The sequence below is a fragment of the Prionailurus bengalensis genome, chromosome A2 (assembly GCF_016509475.1).
Source record: "Prionailurus bengalensis isolate Pbe53 chromosome A2, Fcat_Pben_1.1_paternal_pri, whole genome shotgun sequence".
Lineage (NCBI taxonomy): Eukaryota > Metazoa > Chordata > Mammalia > Carnivora > Felidae > Prionailurus > Prionailurus bengalensis.
The window spans coordinates 97727793-97754141 of NC_057348.1; the positions used below are offsets into that span (position 1 = coordinate 97727793).

Consider the following 26349-nt stretch of genomic DNA (forward strand, 5'->3'; position numbering starts at 1 on the left):
CCTTGGATTTCTGCATCACCGCTCTGGAGAAATCCAGCTACCATATCAGACAGCCTTCTGGAGAGGTTCACACAAGGAAGAATTTAGGCCTGTTAACAGCCAGCACCAAGTTGCCAGCCATGTGAGAGGGGCGCCTTGGAATGAGATCCCTACCCTCAGTAAAGCCTTCAGGTGACTGCAGCCCCAGTCAACATTAGATTGAACTTAGTGAGAAGCTCCAAGCAGAACTGCCCAGTCAAGCATCTCCTGAATTCTTGGCTCAGAGAAACTAGGAAAGATAAACCATCTGTAAGTTTTGGGATAATTTATGTCAGAGAAGATATAAATTAGAACAAAAGAGAGGACATCATTACAGACCTCACATATAAGGATTAGTCAATATTATGAAGAACACTATGCTGATAACTACAACTTAGAATAGTTAAGTTCTTCGAAGACAATACTATCAGAAAGTACCAAAGGTCACTCAAGAAAAAATAGTGTGTGTATGGGTGTGTTTGTACACATGAAGATGAATTCAGAGTTAAAGCTTTCCAGTAAAGAAAATTCCGGTTCCAGTTTGTTTCATTGGTGAATCTCACCAAACATTAGAGAGAGAAATAACATGAATTCTATACAAATTCTTCCAGAACATAGAAGAGGGGACACATCTCAGCTATATTTATGAGGCCAGCATTACCATTTAAGTGAGAAAAAGGCATTTAAAATAAAAATTATTACTGCCAATATTTTTCATGAATGTAGATACAAAAGTCCTTAATAAAATTTTAACAGGTTAAAGTCAGAAATATACAAAAAGGATAATACATTATGGCTAAGAGACATTTTTTGGGGGGAGGGGGAATGCATGTTTGATTTAATGTTTGAAATTCAACCTATGGAATTTTCCATACTGATAGAAAAATGGAGAATAATCATATGCTCATTTCAGTAGATGTAAGCCACAGAAAACTCTCAGGAAATTTGAAATATAAGGGAATTTCCTCATAGTAATAAATAGCATTTAAGTGAAACCTATAGTTAATATCATACTTAATGATGGGAGACAAATGCTTTCTCTTTAGCATAAGAACAATTTAAGAGTGTCCACTTTCACCACTTCTATTCAGCATTGTGCTATGGGTCATAGCTAGGTCACTGAGGCAACAGTAAGAAATGGCAAACATTTTTGATTGAAAGGGAGAAGTAAAACCCTTTATTCATAGACAACATGTTCATCTCTGTAGAAAATACCGAGGAATCTATGAAGGATGCTGCTAATAAGTGAGTCAAACAAGATTACAGGCAATAGGTTGATGTACACAAATCAGTTCTGTTCTGTATACTAGCAACAACAACAAAAAATGAAAATTCAGATTACAACCAACTTTTGTGGGGTGCCTGGGTGGCTCAGTTGGTTAAACCTTCAACACTTGTTTTCAGCTCAGGTCATTGTCTCATGGTTTTGTGAGTTCAAGCCTGATATGGGACTCTGCACTGACAGCACAGAGCCTGGTTGGGATTCTCTCTCTCTCCCTCTCTCTCTGCTCCTCCCCAACTCACACTGTCTCTGTCTCTCTCAAAATAAATAAACTGAAAAAAAAAACCCAACTTTTATGATAGCATCAAAACATGAAATATTTAATACCTGACATGATATGTTGTTGACTTCAGCAAAATGTTTCTGAGAGAAAATAAAGACAACCTCAATGAATGAAGCAATAGACCATGTTCATGGATCAGAATACTCAGTGTTGTTAAAATTCCAATGTTTTCCAAATCTGCATACTAAGCACAATCTTAGTGAAAATCTCCATAAGATTTTTTGTAGAAATTAATATTTTTGACAAAGAACAAATTTGGAGAACTTTCGCTGCCTCAAAGCTACACTAATCACAGCAGTCTTGTGTAGGCATAATGATAGAAATATAGATTAATGGAACAGAAAAGAGAGTTCCAACATATGCATGCATAGACACAAACAATTGAGTTTTGACAAATGTACCAAAGTAATTCAGTGGGGGAAATTATAATCTTTTCAAATGGTGCTGGGACAATTGAATAACCACATTTATAAAAAACAAAAACACTTGACCTTTGCCCCACAGCATATACAAAAACTAATTCAAGATTGTAGATCTAAGTGCAACAGCTAAAACTATAAAATTTCTAGACAACAGGTAAAAAATCTTTATGACCTTGGGTTAATCAAAGATCTGTTAAGACACAAAAGCAAAAAATATAAAAGAAAGACATGATAAATTAAACTACATCAAAATTTAAAACATTTGTTCAAAAAATACCATTAAGAAAATGAAAAAGCAAGCCAAAGACAATATTTGCAAAAACAATTATCTGATAAAGGGCTCTTATTTAGAAGATATGAAGAACTTTTATAATTCAATAAGATGATATATAGCCCTATTAAAAATGTGCAAATCAATTAAAGAGACACTTTACCAAGGAAGATCTACAGTTAGACACATGAAATACTGCTCAACATCATTAATCATTGGGGAAATGCAAATTAAATCCAGAATGAGGTGCTACTACACACCCACTAGTATGGCTGAAATTTAAAAGACTGATAATACTATGCATTGACAAGGATGTGGAGCAGATTTAACATTCATTCATTGCCAGCAGGAATGCAAAATAGCACAGCCACTTTGCAGAACAGTTTGGCAGGTTCTTATAAAGCTAAGCTTGTACTTACCATACCAGCCAGCAATTCTATTCTTAGCTATGTATTCAAGAGCAATAAAAACATATATCTACCCAAACGACTCATACTTACATGTTCATAGAAGCCTTGTTCATAAGAGCTAGAAACAACTCAAATGTCCTTTAACTGATAAAGGATATACAAATTGTATTGTATTCCTGTGTAATGAAATATTTCTTTGCAATACAAAGAAACAAATTACCAATATATTCAACATAATATTTGACTGACAGAGCTATTATATTGACCAAAAGAAGGCAGACAGAAAAGCTTTTGTACTGTAAACTGCAAGCATTTAAGAGGGAATATTTTTGAGGCAATGAAATTATGCTATACTGTGGTTATTGTATTTGTGACACAGCTGTGTGTGTGTGTGTGTGTGTGTGTGTGTGTGTGTGTGTATTTGTGAAAACTCATACGAAATAAATTTGGTGAATTTTATTATATGTAAATTTGACTTCAATAAAACAGATTTTTTAAACGTATGCTAACAGTTCTGATTAATTTAAAAAGCACCATGCTAACTAAGTATGTTGATGGTGATGGTGATTTGGAAAGGAGGACAGTGTCTACTTAGGAAAGGCAAATGCAATCAAACTGAACTTCCTCAGCAGTGCGTATGTGTTGTTGTGCTGCATACTTTTATGTAAAAAAACATTTTATTATTTATTTTTTACCAGAAAAAAAAATCTATATTAAGTTCTTGTCTGGACTCTTTTCCTTATTCACTTGTGGATTTGCGATATAATTTTAAGAACCCTTTTTTGGGGGTCTCCAGCTTTAAGTGGGACCTTTCGAATCTTGTGTACTATTATGTAAATGACTTAGTGTACCTGTTCTTGTAAAACATATTGCCTCAAAATTTTGTGACTTGAAACAACACAGTTTCTGGGATCTATTTCCTGGTTTTTTCCTGAGAGCCTCCCTACAGGGATGCCTCACAACATGGAGACTGAATTTCCCAGAGGAAGTGACCCAAGACAGTACCCAAGATGGAATCTGTCATCTTTTTATAACTTAATATCCAAAGGGACATTCCATTAGTTTTGTATTTTGTTTGATAAAAGCGAGTTAACAAGTCCCTCTTATTCTCAAGGGGACAGAATTACACAAGACTCGAACATCAGGAGCCAGAGATCACTTGGATCCATCTCGGAGGCTGCCTGTTATGTAGTGATCAATAACTGGTTGGATGGATGGACGGATGGACAGACTAATTAATGTTATACCACAATAAAATGTATCTGTTTAATGTTGCATACCCTCGTGGATGGAACTGGAGAGTGTGATGCTAAGTGAAATAAGCCATACAGAGAAAGACAGATACCATATGGTTTCCCTCTTATGTGGATCCTGAGAAACTTAACAGAAACCTATGGGGGAGGGGAAGGAAAAAAAAAAAAAGAGGTTAGAGTGGGAGAGAGCCAAAGCATAAGAGACTGTTAAAAACTGAGAACAAACTGAGGGTTGATGGGGGGTGGGAGAGAGGGGAGGGTGGGTGATGGGTATTGAGGAGGGCACCTTTTGGGATGAGCACTGGGTGTTGTATGGAAACCAATTTGACAATAAATTTCATATATTAAAAAAAAAATGTTGCATACCCTATCTTGAGAAGAACCCTGAAACATTTGAGATTATTTAGGAAAGACTGACCAGGATAGTGAAAGGTCTAAACACTGTTTCCTTCTATATATAAAAATTAAAGATTCTGCCAACTTTTGCCTAAAACAGAAAATTTTAAGAAGACATAGTAACAATTGCAAAACATTTGAAAGAGTAGACTCTAGGAAAAGACTTAGGTGTTCTTACTTAGGTATTCTTTTTACTGCAGACAGCCATCCTAGTACTGGAGGACAGCAGTTATAGGAAATTGATGTTACAGGAGAGTGTGCTTCAGTATGAGAAATTTCTAATAATATATTGTATATTTGTTTTTCAGGGCCATTTACATTAAACTTTAAATGCTTTCTTCCAGGTACTGCTATATGATCAATAACTATGCATTCATCATGCTTTATCCCTAGCGTATGTTTTTTTTTTTTTGCTTTAAAATTTTTTTTAATGTTTATTTTATTTTTGAGAGAGACAGAGCACAAGCAGGGGAGGGGCAGAGAGAGAGAGAGAGAGAGAGATACAGAATCTGAAGCAGGCTCCAGGCTCTGAGCTGTCAGCACAGAGCCCGACGTGGGGCATGAACCCACGAACTGTGAGATCATGACCTGAGCCGAAGTCAGAAACTTAACTGACTGAACCACCCAGGCACCCCTAGCATATGTTTTTAATGACTTTTTGACACTGAGCCATATGGCACTTTGGAGGTGAGGATTTTGGAGGAATTGTAGTCACACATAATAAAAAATGAATTAATCTGAAGGTCTTAAATATTGCCCTGTCCATTTTGGAAAGGTTAGAACACTCAAAAGAAAAATATAAATTAATGATGAGGTTTTTAAATAAATATGCACTTGATATTTTGGATTCATACCTGGACATGTAATTTCTTTTTTATTTGTTTACTTGAGAGAGAGAGCAGGGAGAGGGACAGAAGGAAATAATTTTTTTTAATGTTTTTATTTTTTTTATTTTTGGGAGAGAGAGAGACAGAGACAGAGAAACAGAGCATGAGCAGGGGAGGGGCAGAGGGAAAGGGAAACACAGAATCCAAAGCAGGCTCCAGGCTCTGAGCTGTCAGCACAGAGCCCGATATGGGGCCTGAACTCATGAGCCATGAGATTATGACCTGAACCCGAGGCAGATGTTTAACTGACTGAGCCCTTGAGGCACCCCTGAGAAAGAGACAATCTTCAGCAGGCTCTGTGCTCAGCACAGAGCCTGAAGCAGGACTTGATCCCACGACCCTGGGATCATGGCCTGAGCTGAAATCAAGAGTTGACTCTCAACCGACTAAGCTACCCGGGTGCCCTCACGCCCCACCGCCTTTTTTTTTTTTTTTACTGTTATTTGTTTAATGTTTTTATATTGTGAAAGTAAGGCATACTTGTCCAAAAAAAAAAAAAAATCAAGCAGTACTGAGTAGGTAAAGGTAAAAGTCTACTGTTTTCCTTGCCCGAGACCACCTCCCCACCTACACGTACACACACACTCTCACACATGGATCCAATTCCCCAAAGAAATAACTATTAACAGTTTGGTGTATGTCATTCCAGATATTTCAGATACATGTACATTCTTACACATGTGGGATTATAATATCCTTATTGCTTTACAATTTTGTCCTGTTGGATGAAGCTAAAAACTGAATTCTTTTATCATTCAGCTCCTATTTTTAGATTTATTATTTAGATAAAATAATCATTAATTTACCACTTTAAAAAGATAAGGAGGGGAGACTGGGTGACTCAGTCAGTTAAGCATCAGACTTCAGCTCAGGTCATAATCTCATGATTCGTGGGTTTGAGCCCCGCATCAAGCTCTGCACTGACAGCTCATAGCCTGGAGCCTGCTTCAGATTCTGTGTCTCCCTCTCTGCTTCTCCCCCACTCATGCTTTGTATCTGTCTTTCAAAAATAAATAAACATCAAATAAATTCTTAAATAATAAAACAATAAAAAGGTAAGCAAATTTAGTGCACTCATATTCTTAGCTACTTCCTATTCGTTCTGCCTTTCCTTTTTTGCTATATAATTTCTTATAACATTTACATTCTATTCTAGGACCAATATTCTCTGAGTTGTTTACCTTAGTTTGTATGTATGTATGTAATTATTTATTTATTTTTATATATGTTAGTTAACATATAGTGTACTATTGGTTTCAGGAGTAGAATTTAGTGACTTGTCGCTTGCATATAACACCCAGTGCTCAGCCCAACAAGTGCTGTCCTTAATGCCCATCACCCATGTAGCCCATCTTCCCACTCATCTCCCCTCCATTAGCCCTCAGTTTGTTCCTTATATGGAAGAGTCTATTATGGTTTGCCTCCCTATTTTTATCTTATTTTATTTTTCCTTCCTTTCCCCTATGTTCATCTGTTTTTTTTCTTAAATTCCACATATGAGTAAAATCATACTGTATTTGTCCTTCTCTGATTGACTTATTTCATTTAGCATATTACACCCTAGTTCTATCCACATTGTTGCAAATGGCAAGATTTCATTCTTTTTGATGACTGAGTAGTATTCCATGGTGTATATATACCTCATCTTTATCTGTTTGTCAGTCGATGGACATTTAGGCTCTTTCCATAGTTTGGCTATTGTTGGTAATGCTGCTTTAAACATTGTGGTGCGTATGCCCCTTTGAATCAGCATTTTATATCCTTTAGAGTAGTGCAATGGACATGTAATTTCTAAATATGAAAACTAAAAAAAATCTTTACTTAATTGGTATATCTGAGATTTCCATTTGAAATGCATTAAATCTTGAAATGTTTTGCTTCATTCACATCATTTTAAGATGAGGTTTTTGTTGCCATTATAGCACAAAGAGAAATTGAGAGTGTCACTTTTTCTCAGAGTCTTGATTTTATAATTGTGCATAACGGAGTGTCATTTGTAATGGAGGGCAGTGAGGGCACCACCATGTTCATGGGAATTCTCAGTCCTTGTAGATTTTGTGTTTACATTATTACTCCCTTGCAGTCAGACAAGAAGAGCAGCTACTATGTATTCGGGACCATAGATATTATAAGTTCTAAAATATACGTATGTGTGTGTGTGTGTGTGTATATATATATAATATATATAATACATAATTATAATATATAATATATAATATAAATATAATATGTATTATAAATGTATATCTATAAATATAATATATACTATAAATATACTATAATATATATTATAAATGCATATCTATAGATATATTTTGTAAATGTATATGTACATATAAATATGTGTGTGTGTGTATATATATATGTGTGTGTGTGTGTGTGTGTGTGTGTGTATGTAGTCAGCAACCACTGGTGATAGAAAGAAGATTAAAAACAGTGGAGATTTCAGGACACCTGGGTGGCTCAGTTGGTTGAGTGTCTAACTTCGGCTCAGGTCATGATCCCTCAGGTCATGATCTCACAGGTCATGAGTTCAAACCCCACATTTGGTTCTGTGCTGACAACTTGGAGCCTGGAGCCTGCTTCAGGTTCTATGTCTTCTCTTTCTCTGCCCTTCCCCTGCTCACATTCTGTCTCTCTCTCTCTCAAAAATAAATAAACATAAATAAATAAACAAACATTTAAAACAAATAAAAAAAACAGTGGAGATTTCAAAAAATTGTTTTAAAGGGGACTTTGGCTTAATGAGACATTTTCTGATGCCAATTTTTACAGATTAACACTTAAAATATTTTATTTTAAATTGTTGTATGTGTAAATATTTAAACCTGAAACATCAAAGCTAACTTTAAAATAGAGAAACGTCACTTCTTGAGAAGGTATAACACTTTTAGAACATATTTAAGTTTATACCTATTACGTAGTGTATAGTCCTTGAAGTAGCATGGGTTAGGCAATGTTTTTTGTTTTTGTTTTTGTTTTTTAAGAATTCAACTACTTTGAAATTCAACTACTATATTGAAATATAGTGGCAGAAAAAAGTTTTTATAATTACAACTTGGTTAGATAGAACATTCATTTCAAGAAGTAATGCTTACACTTAAGTTTAAATATTTCAGATCTAGATATTTAAAGGCTAGCTTTTTAAAAAATATATATAATTTATTGTCAAGTTAGCTAATGTACAGTGTATACAGTGTGCTCTAGGCTTCAGCGGTAGATTCCCAGGATTCATCACTTACATACAAGACCCCGTGCTCATCCCAACAAGTGCCTTCCTCAATGCCCATCACCCATTTTCCCCTCTCCCAGAATCCCCCCAATCAACCCTCAGTTTGTTCTCTGTATTTAAGAGTCTCTTATGGGGGTGCCTGGGTGGCTCAGTCAGTTAAGCGTCCGACTTCAGCTCAGGTCACGATCTCGCGGTCCGTGAGTTCGAGCCCCGTGTCAGGCTCTGGGCTGACGGCTCAGAGCCTGGATCCTGTTTCAGATTCTGTGTCTCCCTCTCTCTCTGCCCCTCCCCCGTTCATGCTCTGTCTCTCTCTGTCTCAAAAATAAATAAAACGTTTTAAAAAAAAAAGAGTCTCTTATGGTTTGCCTCCCTCTCTGTTTGAAACTATTTTTTCTCCTTCCCTTTACCCCATGGTATTCTGGTAAGTTTCTCAAGTTCCACATATGAGTGAAAACATATGAAGGAGTATTGATTCGTAGGGGCACATGTACCCCAACGTTTATAGTAGTAGCACTTTCAACAATAACCAAATTATGAAAAGAGCCCAAATGTCCATCAACTGATGAATGGATAAAGAAGATGTGGTCTATATATATAGTGCAATACTACTTGGCAATGAGAAAGAATGAAATCCTGCCATTTGCAGCAACTTAGATGGAACTGGAGGGTATTGTGCTAAGTGAAATAAGTCAGTCAGAGAAAGGTCTAGCTTTTTTTTTTTTTTTTTGACGTTTATTTATTTTTGAGAGAGAGAGAGAAAGGTAGAGTGTGAGCAGCCAGGGGCAGAGACAGAGGGAGACACAGAAACCGAAGCAGGCTCTAGGCTCTGAGCTGTCAACACAGAGCCCGACGAAGGGCTTAAACTCACAAACTGCAAGATCATGACCTGAGCCAAAGTCTGGTGCTTAACTGACTAAGCCACAGGTGCCCCTGAGAAAGGTCTAGCTTTTAAGAGCAAACATTTTCCTAGATGAATTTAAAAAAATGTTAATGTTAAATAAAAAGTATTATTATATTAATCCAAATCTTAATATAGAAAGGAGAAATATGTAAGAGTATCCAAGTACAAAAAGAGTCAAAACCTTGGTTGTGTAGGACTTTTGCCTCTAGATAGTAACACAAATCTTAGTGAAAACAATTAAGTCAAGTATTTTCAAAGCTGTCAAGTTCAGAGTAAGGCCATAAAATGTGATCAAACAGAAAAAAATGAGACATTTTCTCATTTGTTTAATGTTTAATGTTTAATTTGTTTAATGTCAAATGTTTAAAAGTATCATGTGACCTTGTGATCCAAGACTCCAGTATAATGAGAAGAGATGTTATGGATCTACTTTTCTTGTTTTTAAAATACATCTTGTAGGTTTTTGTTGTGTGCAAAATAAATATTTGTTAAAAATCTTAATGAAAGGATTGATTATATGAACACTAATTACTATATCCTATTATGGCTTTTCATCTTACCGACTTGCTTCATTCTACGTGAAAAAGTTTTAAGTTTTGACATCAGTTAAGTGCCATTTTTGACTGGTATATCACTTTTATTGGAATAACATGTCTGAAAAACAAGACACTCACAACTCATCAGTTTTCAACATAACTTCTCACATCATTTACACTGAACATGTAGGATCTTTATGATTTCAATTCAGCAAATTGTAAATGCAATTTTATAGTTGTTTAGTTTTTGTGTGACAGTTCACCAGAGAATTCAATAAACTAATCAGATGAAACCTGTGTAATCTCGTCATCTGAACTCTAAGGGACAGTGCATGAACATGGCTTGGTCTGATAATAGATGAAAAGAAAAAGGAAACCTGATTTATCTGTCTTTACCTCTTGTATCTCAGCCTGAGGGGGAGAGGGGGCAGTTCTTACTAAAATAATTCACATCAAAACAAGATGATTGTTTGAAACACCAGAAAAAAGCCATGCTGAACACATAAATCCTAATTCTATATTTTAGTTTTAGCCTTTATTTGTCAATTATAACCCTAGTAAATACCCAACTTTTAATTTAAATATCCATTACAGTTTGGCTTCTGTTATCTCATGCTTTATAGCTAAAAATAAAAAGACCAAATATTTAAGAACATATAGAAAGGTAATTTGAATGTTAAGCAAAGTAAACAAATTTAGATAGTAACAAGAAAAAATACAGATGATTTAACTGGATGGTTTGACTACATGCATGTCATTTCAGTTGGAGACAATGTCTAAAATATAAACCAAAACTGTGCGGAAATATCAGTTGATTTGGTCACATGTTTAGAGGGACTGATTGTTGCTGACTTTATTAATTGTTACATTTTTGAAGACTGAAAAAATTCAATTTAAAGTGAGCATATAATGTATACTTTTATATTTCAGTGGTAACTGAAATTAAGTTTCTCAGAACACACGTTAGTGCAGATATTTTATCTTTACTGTGGTTGATTCTCAAAAAACTACTCTGTTTTCAAATCTAGTGTGATTCAAATAAGAGGTAACTGGGACAGGGTGCACAGATAGTACTTTTAAAGGTGTTCAACTCTATCTAGCTATTAATACATTATGCAGGTAAAAACAACAGTAAACATTTGTTAAATACTCTCTAGGCACCAGGTCCTTAGTTAATCTTTTTGTATGTATTACATAATATTTAAGTTACATTCATTTTATTACAATATGGGAACAGAGGATTAGAAAATGTTAATACATTCAAGGTCACAGAGCTGGTCATACTGTCATGTTTATGGCTTAGTGAATTTGTCCTATCAAAACCTTTTCTCCCTTTTACAGACACTTTTAACCCCTAAATTAAACTATCACAGCATATCTATAGTGCAAACTCATAATTAAAATAATAACCTTACTTTAAAATTTGCATCTTCTGCCCAATTCTACATGTGCTATATTGTACACACACAGATACAGGAGTCCATATTTATAAAGACACCTTTAAAATGGACCAAATATTTAAGAACACATAGAAAGGTAATTTGAATGTTACACATTTTCCAAGTGGGAGATTTTATCACTTTCCTCAGAATAGTAATAGTGCCTAACATCCTTTCATGTCTGTACCACATTTTTAAAAAAAGTTTATTTATTGTGCGGCCCGGGTGGCTCAGTTTGTTAAGTGACCAACTTCAGCTCAGGTCATAACCCAGGGGTTCAATCCCCTCATCAGGCTCTGTGCTGACAGCTCAGAGCCTAAGCCACTTTGGACTCACTCTCTCTCTCTCTCTCTCTCTCTTTCTCTCTGCCCCTCCCCTGCTCATGCTCTGTCTCTCTCAAAAGTAAATAAAACTTTAAAAAAACATTTACTTTGAGAGGGAGAGAGAGAGAGAGAGAGAGAGAGAGAGAGAGAGAGAGAGCCTAGGGAGGGGCAGAGAGCAAAGAAGAGAGAGAATCCCAAGCAGGCTCCGTGCTGTCATCTAGGAATTCCATGCAGGGCTCTGACTCACAAAATGTGAGATCATGACCTGAGCCAAAACCAAGAGTTGGATGTTTAACTGACTGAGCCACCCAAGCACCCCTATACCATCTATTATTCTTTTATTGCTCCTTTAGACACATGAAGTAGATGCCAGTTATCACATGAGGGAAAAATCAGGCACGCAGATTAGTTTAGTTCCACTTCTGGGTGCTTTTGCTCTGAACCATACTTATCAAAATGACATTCTTCTACTGCATATATGAATTATAAATTATACTAGATTATAAGGTTTTAAAGATGTGTGCTATAATGCTACCCCAAATAGCTGCCTGAATGAAGACATGTACTTTAATATAACACTTTAAAAAGTGTATTTCGTGAGATGGACTATTTTATGTACAATTACAAATCACTTTTATTTTTTCAGACTGTAAAGTAATTTTGAATACAGACTAATATTGGGAAAATAGTGAATAATGTTAAATTGTAGGGCAAATTCAGAAAGCCATGCTGTGATTTGAGCAACTATGCCTTCTTGTTTAAAATGCTGGTTTCTTATATAGTATGGAACAATTCTTATTTCCTCTGAAACATTGATTATGCATATATTTGGGGGGGGGGAGGTTTTTTTTTTTGTTTTAGTTTTAGCATCACGAATAATTCCAGGTTGGAATTAGAGATCATGTTTTGAGGACAGGAAAAAGCTTGCACATTGTATTGGAATTTTGATTTATTATATAATTATATAATTTAATATATATGATATACTCTAATATTGTAATTTGGGCCTTAAAAATAATTTTCTACTTTGAAGTTTCTCACCAATGACTCCTTCATTCACCTCTAGAACCATCAGCACTGGTTCCAACTCATTGGCAAGTGAACCAAATCTTATCTATTTCTCTCCCTGAATTGTGATAAGAGTAATTTTAAATACTTGCCTTGCAGAGGAAATAAACTCCTGCATTCTTAGGGAAAACTGTTCAACTGAAAGATCTGACAATGTAATTTTCAAATAAGTTTAAAGAGTTGATGACTTAAATGAATGTGAATTCTTATTTACCTTTTACTTTGAGCTTGGCTACTATTTTCCATTAATAGCGTTTGGTACATTAATTGCTTCCTTCAAGCTCCTGTCAGCTTTCTAGTAGGTAAGTGATACTCCCTCAAACCCCACTTTGGTATGCATTTGAAGAAACATAAAGGGTCAATCTAGGTTTTCCTAAATCTATCATTTGAGGATATGAGTTTATTAATTGCTTTATGTTTATATATCATTTCTGACTTTTAACCAAAAATATAATGAATTCAAGATAGTCATTATATGTCTAGATTAGTTGGGCATATTAGAGACTTTATGTATCTTCCATCATAGAAACTGAGTATCTCCAAGAGAGAGAAAGAAAGAAAGAAAGAAAGAAAGAAAGAAAGAAAGAAAGAAAGAAGAAATAAAAATGTCTTCATAGTGGGTATGATCTTATATATGGAAAAATTCTAAGGAATCTCTAAAAATCTATGATTAATAAGTGAGTGTAGCAAAGTCACAAAATACAAGGCCAAAATTCAAAAATCAATTTTATCTCCATTCTAGAAACAATCAGAAACAAATTTAAAAATCCATACCACTTACAATAACTTGAAAAAGCATGAATAGAGGTAAATTTAACAAACTATAGCCACAACCTTACACTGAGCACTGGAGCGTATTACTGAAAGAAAGTAAAGAAAACCTAAATAAATACAGACATGCACCATCTTCATGGATCAGCTCAATATTAGGATGTCAGTTTTCCACAAATGGATCTATAGATTCAAAGCAATCCCAAATCAAACATCAGTGGGCTTTTAAAAGAAATTGATAAGCTGACTATAACATTTATATTAAAATGCAGATAACTTATAAGAGTAGTCAAAATAATTTGGGAAAAGATACACAGAGTTGGAAAATTCACACCACCTAGTTTCAAGATTTACTATACAGTAATCGAGGCAGTGTGGTATTGGCACAAGGATAAATACACCAATAGAATAGATTGGAAAAGTCCAAAAATCAGCCCACAGGTATATAGTCAACCGATTTTCAACAAATGTGCTGAAGTAATTCAGTGGCAGTACTGAATAGTTTTTTCAACAAATGGTGTTAAAACAGCTGGTTATCTATTTGGAAAATAATGAAACTCTACCTTTATCATATATCATGCATGGAAATTAATTTGAAAGATAATAAAGACATAAGATAAAATCAAAACATTAACACTTCTAGAAGAAAAGAAAAATAGGAAAAATCTTATCTATCTTAAATGAGGCAAAGATTTCTGAGGAAACAAAAGGGACAAATCTTTTAAAAAATGATAAATTGGACTTCCTTGAAAGACACAGTTAAGAAAATTAAGAGGCAAACCACAGATTGGGAGAAGATAATAAATCAGACAGACAGATATACATGCATTATTTGTATGTATCTATGTGTATTTGTTATTTAGAGTATAGATAGATGAGGATATGCATCCAGAATATATAAGGAACCATTACAGCTCAATAGTAAAAAGCCAGACAACCAGTTTTTTTTTTAATTGGCAAAAGATTTGAAAAGGTATTTCACTGGAAAAGATATATGAATGGTCAATAAGTGCATGAAAAGATACACACATTATAATTGGTCATCAAAGCATTGGAAATTAAAACCATTATAAGGTTTAAAGTGTAAGGTAAAAAGACGAAACTAAGTGTTGATGAGGATGTAGAGCAACTGTAATTTTCATGCTTTGCTAATAGGAATATAAAATGGTGCCACGACTTCGAAAACGCAGTTAGCTATTTCTTTAAAAGCTGAGCATATACTACCATACAACATTAATTCCACTATTAGTTATTTGTCTAAGGGAAATGAAAATCCATGTCCCCACAAAGGTTGGCACACAAATGTTTACACTAACTTTGCCCATAATATCCAAAATGCAACTCGACTATCCATCAATAGAAGAATAGGTAAGCCAAATGTAGTACATCTGGTACCAGGAATAATAAAAAGGAATGAATTATTGATACTTGAAACAGCATGGATAAGTCTCCAAAACATTATGGGAAGCCAAAGAAGTGAGACACTCTGTGATTCCATTTTTATGAAACTATAGAAAAAACAAATCTAATATGGGCTCAGGGTGAGGAGGATTTACCAGAAAAGGAAATGGGATATTTTAGGTTGATAGACATTTTCTATATCTTTGTTGATGTGGTGATTACAGTTTTATACGTTAGTCAGACTTATCAAATTGCACATTTAAAATAGATGCATTTTATTATGTGTAAATTATAGGATGAATAAGGATGGAAATTAGAGAAGTTACAAATTCTACTTATAGTTGATCCCCTAGGAAAAAAAGTCAAGTGATAAATGAGCACCTGAGAAAGATTTCAGAATCCTGTTTGAAACTACATAAAAATACTGCTATAAAGACAATTACTAACATCTAAGTATAAAAATTTTGACTTTTAGTGCATTTGTACGGAGAATGGTGGTATATTTCATTTAAACTTATGATCAAACATAGCAATCTATTGTAAGCAGAGGAAAGCGTCAGTTCTAAGTATAGAAACAAGATTAAACAGAGACACATCCAAAATAATGAAATTAAATGATATATAGAAACTAAATCTAAATCATGTGTACTACTCATATATTTTTAGAAAAATAGCCATATATTAGTGTGAAAAGATGTAAAGAAGTGAATATGAATTTGTTGAGCCAGACACATAGTATTGATAAGGATGTATCATAAGTAACTGTAGCTTGCGATAAGTAAATGACTTCCCTTCTTTTTACTTTATACTTTTTTTCTTACAGTAATTAATATGAACAGATATTTCCTTTGTCCCTTTATTTCTTGAAACCACACCCTTCCTCATAGCGCCTCTTTCTCCAAAAGTGAATTTTCAAATTTATCACCTCTCCTTTAGTTTTTCTTTTCTTTCCCCTTCTTTTTTGTATCTCCAAAGTTATAGTAACTTAGCAAAAGTTAATGCCCCTCTTCACTTACCCACCTAAGGCATGTTTTTGAAGCAGTTTTTGCATTGTAAAGAGGACAGTGTTGTGGAAATGATTCTCAAGTCCAATTGTATGGGAAATTATGAGTTTGCTTCCACTTTGTAGGGCATCAAAAATGTATGAAGTACTGTAGAATGGATTACATCTCTTTTGTCTTCTCCCAAAGTAATTTGTTTATTGTCCTTTACCTTTCCCCTTTCTTTTCCTTTGGGCTGTGTCTGGAGTAACCTGTTCAGTTGCTCAGCGAACCTCCCCTCCCCGCCCAGGCATACCATTTAGAGTGCGTTGTGATATTATGTTCTTGAGCCTTGATGGACCATGATGAACTATCAAGCTTAGTTACTTTTTCTTAGCACTCCTTTCTGCCTGGAGAGTCTTACTGTATTAGTCTCCTTTCACCTTCCTACAGATTTGTTATTGGGCGAGAAAAGCCAGGACAAGTGAGTGAGGTTGCCCAGTTGATAAGCCAGACGCTGGAACAAGAAAGGCGCCAGAGAGAGCTGCTGGAACAGCACTATGCCCAGTACGACGCCGACGATGATGAGGTAAGCGGCGCTTGCAAACATCCTTCCTGCCTTTCTTCCCACCGTGTTCCTACTTTACAAAACTCTTTTCCTGGAAAAAGTAGGATAGGTTCTTTGCAGTTTCTCAAGGAGAACGTGTCTACATTCAACTCCACAGAAAATAAATATTACTTACATTTGTTATTAACTGATGAATCAAGTAATGGTATCCTATTTACAGCATGAAGACTTTGGAGTCAAGGAAGTCCTCTTTGTGCTATTAAAAGAAATTCACTGAAACAAAAAAGAGCGAAAAAAACAAGATGCGAATGGTAGCTGTCTTTATTGTTGGAATTTGGTGATGTTCTCTCTCTGCTTTGTATTTTTTTTTGATTTTCCCCCCCAATTTTCTACAGTGAGTTTGTAATGCTTTTTGAAAAAAAATGAGTAAACATTTTGATTGAAAAAAGACACATGCATACATACACAAACATACACAGGAAAGTACTCAAAAATGCTGAGTGTTTTCAGGTTTCTTTTTTCCAGGAGAAGAAAGGTCTTTGGATCTGCTCACTGTGATTTGTGCTAACATAATGCAGAACAAAGCCTTTCCACCAGCATATATTCCTTAGAGTAGATACATATTGGAATAATTTTGCATCCTGCTCTCTGTAGATCAAGTAAATGAATAGAAGCTAACCCCCAAGTGAAAATGGCTCTCTGGAACCCTTGTGCGTTATAATGTAATGCAGATGCTGGTCTATTTCTAATGTAAATGCCAAATGTACATTGATATAATGGGACAACATGCTTTATTATAAACATGTTTAAACATGCATGTGTTTCATATTGGCATGTCAAAAAAAAATCCATCAATAATTTAATCTTAGTATTTCATACTCCATAAACATAGTAAATATTCAGGTAAAACATATATTATTTATACCAGCTGATGTAAGGACAGTGAAACTTCTTATATTCAACCTCTGTTCATCTGAATATATTCTTTTTCCAGAGCTTTTTTTTTTTTTTTTTTTTTTTTTTTTTTGGTTTCTAGCCAGGGCATAGTGAAGATTAATAAACAGACATTGAAATTTTACATATTTTTAGTCTGGAATGTTTTAACCCAAATGTATATTAGTTTTTTGTATGAGTGTAATTTAATGAGGATGTATTCTCCATTTATTATAGTAGAAAAGTAAAAGTGGTGCATCAGTTAACTTTTGACCAAAGAATAAACATTACAAAGTCTTCATGTGAATGAATTAGTCTCTTAGAATCTTATATAGTTGATTTAACTTTTCACTTTCAGAGTGCATTTGAAATGGCAAGTATTTTTTTTTATTCTGAGATATTACATATGAAAATGTTATTTTGGATTTAAAAATTAAAAAGCAAAAAAACCAATTTTGTCAGATATTTAAATTTTCATCTTACCTATTAGTCTTCAGTTCTCTGTGCTAGTGTTTTGTGTTTTATCAGAGACACTGATTTGGTTTGGCTGCAAGCCTGTTTTAGGATTGTAGAAACATTCTCTGCAGGTTTGGTTTTTACCTGCTCATTCTGCTAGAAAGAATTTGGAGGTGAGGTTCGGGGCAGTTCTGATGACATCAAGTGGGGGAAGACGAGGAAGCCAGGCTTCCCAGGCTGTGGGCCTCAGTATCTTTGGCTTTAAGAGATTGGGCTAAAATTCTGAATTCTTTCTAGCTTTTACTGGTCCATGAATCTGTGAAATAAAACATCAAGTCTAACAAGGAAAGAGGTAAAATAAGATAGCTCTTTAAGGCTCTCCTAGTGAAAATTTTAGATCATGTGCTACATATTACATCCTTCCAGTTATTTTGAGGAACTGATTCCATTCAGCCCCAAAAGTTTTCAACTCAGGCCCCTAAAGCTGTTTGCTTGATGTTAGATTTTCTCCAATTTGAGTAAATGCAAAATGAGTGTTTGTTACTCAACTTTTATACCTAAGAGCACATCATAAAGATTTTTTTTTGTTTGCCTAGTTTTTTTTTAAAGAAAGCAAAGTTGATTGTCACCTGAGCAGGTATTTTTCAGGACTAAGGAAGGTAAATAAATATTCAGTGCCTGGCACTTTGCAAGGTGCATTTCCCTGGATGATTTCATATAATCTTTACAGCACACAGAAGAGACTTTTTTTTCTAAAAATGAGGCAAACAAAGCAAATGAGGCTTTTTCTAGTCATACAGCCAATAGTTGGCAGATTTAGTATGGGAATAGAGTCTTCCTGTCTCCAAAGTTGGGACTTTTTACAACACTTCGCTGTTTTTGAATGGAGTGGGCTGATGGGTCTGTCTTTGTTCAGGCACACACAGAATAACTGGGGAACAAGAGATGTTGGAAAGAGGATTCCTGTTTCGAGTGATGGAGTTTCTTGTAATACTTAGGTTATGTGATTCTTTATTCCGTATTTCTAATAATGGGGGAATCAAGTGCTTGGAGAATTAATCTTATTCTAGGTAGATAATCCCTAAGTATCCTGTGAAGACAGGACTTTAGAGAAGAATAATTGAGTATATGATTTTGTTTTTTAAGTTAGAGTTTAGCTCTAGGTTAAACTTTTTCTTTTGTCTTCAAGTTGTAGAAATAGAAATCAGATGCTTGCTACTATGTTATTCCAAGTAACCTTCACTTTACTGAAAAGGTCAAGGAGTCTTTTTCTTTGTCTCTTTCTCATGCTCCTCTCTGACTTATAATTCTCCCTTTCTTGTGTGTTGCCAAAACATGCTCAGTTAAAACCAACTGTTAATTTTCTGTGCATAGGAGAAATGAAGCTGTACAAATAATGAAAATCCACTCTTGCGTATTTTATCTCCTTGATTTAATTTTTTTACTAATAGTACCAAATAGTGTTAAATCAACTTAAGTGGTATGCCCCTATTTTTTATTTACTCTCTCCCTCTTTGTTAATGAAAAGTAAAATGGCCAACAGACATAATGAAGGTGAGAAGGACCAATATTGGTTATCCAGTGGGTAAATGGTCCTTGAATAACTGAGTTAATTTTATATGTAATTGAACAATGTATTGATTTACACATCATTGTTAATTCTGAATTGTGTAATCAATCACTTGGCTTCTCACTTTTCTTATCATTTATGGAATCATCTTGTGATTTCAAAGTTAGAATCATTTTTATTTCACAATATCCCCTGGGACATTCCCTGGGCCAGCCAGGAAAACCTCTAATTAAATGCAGGACAACCGAGTTCATCCAACTAATTTCCAGAGCCAGCGCTTAGATCAGCATTGTCTACTGAAGGATAGATAGCTTCTGGTTTGGGTCAAATCATCCAAGGTTGATTCTAACTTGGAACTTGTCATATTGACAGAGGGGAGTTGCTTGCTTGAATTGCCTGTGGGGAAAACATTGCAATGTGAGAAATATATCCTGAAATTGTAAAAGTACAGTAGTTCTCTATCAAAACCATATTTAGGATTAAGAATACCTCATCATGTATAGTGTGTGCTTGCATATAGCTGTTTTAATGCTTTAGGAAATTATAAGTGGTAATTCAGCAGAATTCAAAATTTATAGATAATTCCCAAACTTTATTGAAATCTCTGCTCTTTATGATTTTTTCCCGAATATTTAAACCAGAAGAGTTTAAAGTAAGCAAACAACCAAATCAATTTTAATTTACATTCCTGTTTCTGGTTACTCTCTGTTAAACATTGTGATAAAAATAAATAAATAAATAAAAAGGGCTCTGCCTGAAGAGCAGAGAAGAGTAAAAGCCTGAAGAGTAAAGGGCAGGATCCTGTAAAGAAGAGGAAGATTAAATCTGAATAATTGAAATATAGATCTGAATATATCTGTAATTAGCAACTGCATTTCTGAATAATAGAATTATTGTTCATTTCTTTTTCTTTCTTTCTTTCTTTCTTTCTTTAACAATCTGGAAGGTAACGATGGAGGATTTCAGTAAGCCCCTCACACAGTCAGCACTATCCCACGAAATTCTGGGGGTATGGTAAATTTTTCAACTAGATTTTAATTTTCAATAACAAATTTAATCTCCTGTCATACTCCACAACTATCAATGTCTAGCCTTTCAATGGTGGGATGATGTAATTTTGAAATATGTTTTGTGTAACATGGGTCATGTATGTAAATTGTAGGTAGATGTTTCTATCCAAGATCACTATGCAATGTGAAATACAGTTGGGCTCAGACTAGAAATGAAGTATGAACTGGTGCTGTACCACTTTTTTGAATTAAGAAATACATATGGTCGTTCACATTCAAATAAACTATTTTACATGCACTTTGCACTTATATGATTATTTTGGTTTGCTTCTTTAAATATACTCTTAAAATATTATGTTTATTACATTTTAAAATCTTAGATTATAGGTGTTATTTCAGAGTCTCTTCGGGCAGTAGTTTATAACAAGGTTAATCATCACTCTAGAAACCGAGGCTCCTTCTCTTAAAGCATAATTTAATCTCACTTCCATAATTTTTTTCATTACTGGAATTAATATCATTATAACTATATCATGAGAACAGTAGTTTAGTTTTTAGAACCTTTTAAAGTACTGAATATGATTTAGAGCAGCTGCCTACATGGATATGCATTTTTATTGCTTGTGTTAACATTAATAACATTAATAATTAGAGACAGAAATATAGTAGAAGCTGTGGTTTGCATAAGTGTTGAATGATTTATAAGAATATAATTTTTAGGTGAAAAGTATTACAGGGATAACATTAAATTTGACTCCTGCTGTTTGCTGTTCCTGGTTGGAAACAGCTTATGTTGTGTGAAAAAGAGATTGCAGTTACTATGGATGGCCTTTTAATAATGTGGATTGAGTTTATACTGTTCTTAATGTTGAGAACCTATGAGCGGGGGGCATTCTCTCAGTTCTCAAACGTTTGTGTTATAGCAGGCACCAGAACTTCAGTGTTTTTTCTGTCCTTTATCATTAGGCTGCTCTCTTTAACAGGGAAAAAGCCTTGTTTAATTTTTGCTGTCAACTGTTTTAGAACACTGTGGCTGAATTGCAAGGAGTGTCTGGCAACTGCAATAACAATAACAACTATTTCCTTAAGGTTTGTTTTTTTTGGTGGAAAATAATGCTTACCTGTACTTTTCTGCTTCCTGTGTGAAATTAAATATTCTATGTGTCTTATTAACTAGCTGTGTGCTCAGAAGAACTCTAGAGCCGTGTGTTTTCTATGTTGAATGATAGTTGGAGAAATTATCATTTGAAAAATAATATTTAATTCTGAAATATAGCACGTATTACAGGTACAGGTTCTGCAAGTTGGACTCAATCCTTAACGTTTAACCATGGATGTTTTTAACCCTTAACACTTTAAGTATTTTGTAATTTATATTAAAGGGGAAGAAAAAGATACCCAATAACAAGGCTGTATAATGTTTATACAATACAGTGTTTTTAAATCCATTGTTGTTATTTTAGAAAATAATCTTTGGATATAGAGTTTTTAATTTTTCAAAAAACTAAATGCACAGTATCTTTAAATTATACAAGTACTTATTTGCATGATTTACACAGTGGACATAGGAAAATGTCTAAAAAACGTATTACACTTCAAGTGACAAAATAATTCTCACTATCTTTAGCTGCTAGTAACAGAAATGGGAGAGCTTAAAAATGGAAGTCAAGTATGTTTAAAGTGGAGATTGGATTATGGTGATAAGAGGAGCCTGAAGAATAGGAGAAATATAAGACCTTTTTAACAACTTGTTTATAGACTCCAATTTGGATCTTTAAAACCATTAAATTTAATTACACCCTTTAGTTTGTGATCCCCAAATCTACAGTACTGGTCGTTGTCATTGAAACCTAGAATCATAAGATGCTTGGAAAACATTTAGATGAAGATTGTATCCATGCTTGATCTAGCCTAAGCAGTGTAAACGTATACACACACACACACACCATCTCCTGGAGTTAGACATCCTCCTATACTTGAAAGATCTTCTTTAGAAATATATTCTTTGTATGTGAAAAAATTATTATTTATAATATTGAGCACAGACAGGAAGATGGATAGTGTCAAGGGAAGATAGAGGTTAAAATAGAAACCTTTGCCTAAATATTGTCATCTTTTTTGTAGCTTATTTTCTTTATTTTATCGTAATGCAAGTGATTTGAATATCTTCATGTTATTTTCTTTCCACCTATCACATTGTGATGATATTTATTCATGAGTGAGTTACAAAATACTAAATAAACTCTATCAAATTTTCTATGCCATTAAATTTCTCTGAGAATATAGACTTTGTACATCCTAGAAATCATGCTAGAACAATTCTATAGTACAGTGACGAACAGGCTTTGCAGTGTTAGAGATGTCACAGAAATAACAGGAATGACAATATTTTTCCAACTTTAAGAATATTTGTAAGTTGAATATAGTTTTATACCAAAAAGTTATAGGATATAAAAAGACACCACTGGAGATGGGCCTTATCAGCCTTACTGTCCAGTGGGCCCGAGGGATCCTGTGGCTTCGCCATGCCTCTGCTCCTTCTCTCTTCTCTTCCTGGAATGCCATTCCCTGCACTCATTCTTGGTTGCCCTTGTATGCCCGGTGATCCTGTTTACTTTTCAGGGCTCAGTTTAGGTTTCATGTGTCTTCTCTACAAAACCATCTTAGACTGTCTCAGCTGGGCTGGGGCCCCTTTTCTGTATGAGTCAATAGTACTGCACATCTCTCTCTACCATTATTTACCCATAAATATCCCCCACTAGTTTATAATCTCTTCAGTGACAGGTTTCAGTAGCTGGTTGATTTTTAATACATACCAGCCTGAGCCTAGCGCTGGGCAGATTAGAGGAAGCCAAGAAATTGAACTGAATTGAATCACTCAAAGGACGTTAAGATGAAAATTGGAGAATAGAGTTAAATGAGGAGAATAAAATTTAGTTAGGAGCATAATCTGAAATAAGGAGGCAAGACTGGCGTAGAGTACATGGGAAAAGGATTGTCAAACCTGGTAAGACTAGAGATTAGAGATAGGGACTGAGGAATAATCTGTACTTGTCCTTTGGTATTTGGGATTTAGCACCTTTCTGTGGGATTTTACCTCCACATTTTAATTGTTTTGAAAGAACGTGAATTTGCAAGAAGACCTTGTCTCTATCACACTGCACCAAAATTGTTTGCACATAAAACCAGAAAAAAAAATGAATATACATACTTCATTCCTTGAAAATCTTTGGACTTCAGCAATAAGAATTTGGTCACTCACATTGACATGACTTCTTTTTAGTCATAACTGCGTAAACATACAATAGAAACAGAGTAGTTGAAATGGCCTAAGTGATGTCAAGATCAATATTGCATAGATAGCCATCTTCTCTTATTTTGCCCAATAGCCATCAATCATAGAAATCTCTTTTCTTCAGCAGTAAGAACTAAATGGTGACCTGACCAAAGACCAGTGTTTCAAAGCAGCTTTATTATGGAGGTTTAGTAGGTCTGATAAGTATTACATTTATTTTAAGCTGATACTGATGCTTGTAAGGGTAGTGGTAAAAACTCTTCATAGATTTCTGGAATTCCAGGTCTTAAAGAGATTAAAAAATTATCTTATTGACATAAAATTGACAGAGTAAAATGTTTGGATCTTTAGAATATAATTCGACTTTTTATCATTCTATATTCGTATTTCATATATTAGCGTCAGTGTTAATGAGGGATAATTTATATACAATAAAATGCACCAATTGTAAATATATTTATGTAGACAGACAGTTTCATGAATAACCACCACCACAATCAAGATACGCAACATTTTCATGACCTCAAATAATTTTCTTACAGAACTTTGCAGTTACTCTGAGCCCAAACCAAATATCTATCTGTTTTCTAACATTATAGATTAATTTTGTCAATCCTAGAATGTCATTTGAACAGAATCATAAAGTACACACTTCTCAATATCTGGCTTCTTTCATTTTCATAATGTTATATTTATTGTAAGTATTCTGCATATTATGATGAGACTGTAATTGATACTGCTTTGAGTTACAGTAGACAAAGCCCAGGGCCTACCCAAAGTGGGATGTCTAATTGGAAACCCCCATAGTGAAGCTTGAGTCCCATGGGCTACACTACTATATAAGATGAAAATAAAATCTAAACTCCACTATGTGAGAAACTGCCTTGTTAAACCTTGGTGCTGGATAGAAGGGAAGAAAAAATTTTTCCTGAGACATGTTGATCACAGCAACCTGAATTTATGCTACCTTTAAGAGAAAAAAAAAATACCCTTTATCGAGTATTCATCTTCAATCAAAGCCTAAATGTTAAAGTTTCAAAAAAATGAGCTTACAGTTTCAAAGTACAAATCACCATGAGTAACAGACAACAGAAGAGGGTGGATGCAGGGAGGAAGTAAAAAGGGAAGGGAGAAAAAAGGAGAAAGGAAAAAAAGATAAGATCCCAATTATTTTATCAATTATACCAAACTGGAACCGGTGTCTCCAATCCTGTATAACTTCTTCCAGAGGACAAAAATGAAAGTAGAACAACTCTGATACTAGGAATATAGTAAAACCTTGAGGGTGTGAGATGTATGGGGTAATGAGGTATAACCTTGGTACCAAACCATATGATGATGATAAAGAAGACTTACAGGCCTATCCTATTCATAAAACAATGCAAAAAGAAAAAGCCTAAATAAGATATTAACAAATCATATCCAAGAACATTTAAAAGAGAGATTATGGTGACATAGAGTTTAGCCAGTAATGCAAGTATGGTTTCATATTTGAACATCAGTCACTACTTGTATTTGACATCATACTAGAAGGAGAGAAGTAAAAGAAATATATTGGAAAAAAAGAAATACATTGGAGAAGAAAAAAATAAAACTTTTTTTTAAGTTTTATTAATTTATTTTTTGAGAGAGAGAGAGAGAGAGAGAGAGACAGTGTGAGTGGGGGAGGGGTAGAGAGAGAGGGAGACAGAGAATCCCAAGCAGGCTCCGTGCTGCCAATGCAGAGCCCAATGTTTGGCTCAAACCCACGAAGCCACGAGATCATGACCTGAGCCGAACCAAAGGGTCTGACACTTAACCAACTGAGCCACCCAGGTTGCCCCAAGAAATGAAACTGTTATTATTGCAGGTGATGTGATTATCTATTTGGAAAACCTCAAATATACCTAAAGATCAATTACTAAAATTATAAGATTTTAGCAAATTTGCTGGGCATATAATTAATATAAAATATAGCATGTATTTCAATGTGTCTACAGAGAGAGGATATAACTTATAAATTATTAATTCCTTTGGTAAAAGGCAAGACCTTGCCTAATAAAACATAGGCAAGACCCTCAGGGAAAGAATTTTATTGAAATATATTAAAGAAGGCTTATATGAAAGGGAAAAGAAGCCTTATTCATGGATTAGAAGACTCAGTAGTTTAATTGAGTCAATTTTCTCTAAGTAGATTTATACATTCAATGCAATGCCAGTGAAAAGGATTGTAAAGAATTTAAAAATAGAATTTGGTAAGCTATTGCTACAATCCATAGGAAATCCAAACAATGCACCAGGAAAAAAAAGTAACATTTCACATGCCTTAGAAGAAAGATATTTATTACTAAGCTGTAGAAATTTAGTCCCTGGAGCAAAAGAAGGAACAAGTTGGTCAAGGAGTCCGGAAGCAGTCCCTCACATACATGAAAATTGGATTAGTCATGCAGATCACACTCCAGGTGAGCTGGGGAATGTTAGGCTTCTTAGTGAAGAGAAAACAGTGTAGTTGCAATCCCCAATCTCAGTCTGTATCTAAAAATTCACTCCAGGCGGATCAACTATTTAAATGCAAAAAGAAAATTTAGAAGACACTGTAGAAGACTATCTTTATGACCTCACTGTAAGAAATGTTTCTACACAAAACACCTAAGAAAGCAAAACT

General features: G+C 34.5%; 1 protein-coding gene across 13 annotated transcripts in view; it reads left to right on the forward strand.

The window, feature by feature from the left end:
* Nucleotides 1-26349, forward strand: part of PPP1R9A (protein phosphatase 1 regulatory subunit 9A) — a 320221-nt gene that overhangs the window by 207390 nt on the left and 86482 nt on the right. For 8 of the 13 annotated variants that reach the window (XM_043588903.1, XM_043588901.1, XM_043588909.1 and 5 more), the window contains exons 6-8: nt 16327-16462; nt 20347-20409; nt 21434-21499. In XM_043588903.1, the coding sequence (XP_043444838.1) occupies nt 16327-16462; nt 20347-20409; nt 21434-21499 (265 nt within the window). The remainder of the gene's footprint in view (nt 1-16326; nt 16463-20346; nt 20410-21433; nt 21500-26349) is intronic. The other 5 variants (XM_043588907.1, XM_043588910.1, XM_043588914.1 and 2 more) reach the window with 1 other exon arrangement.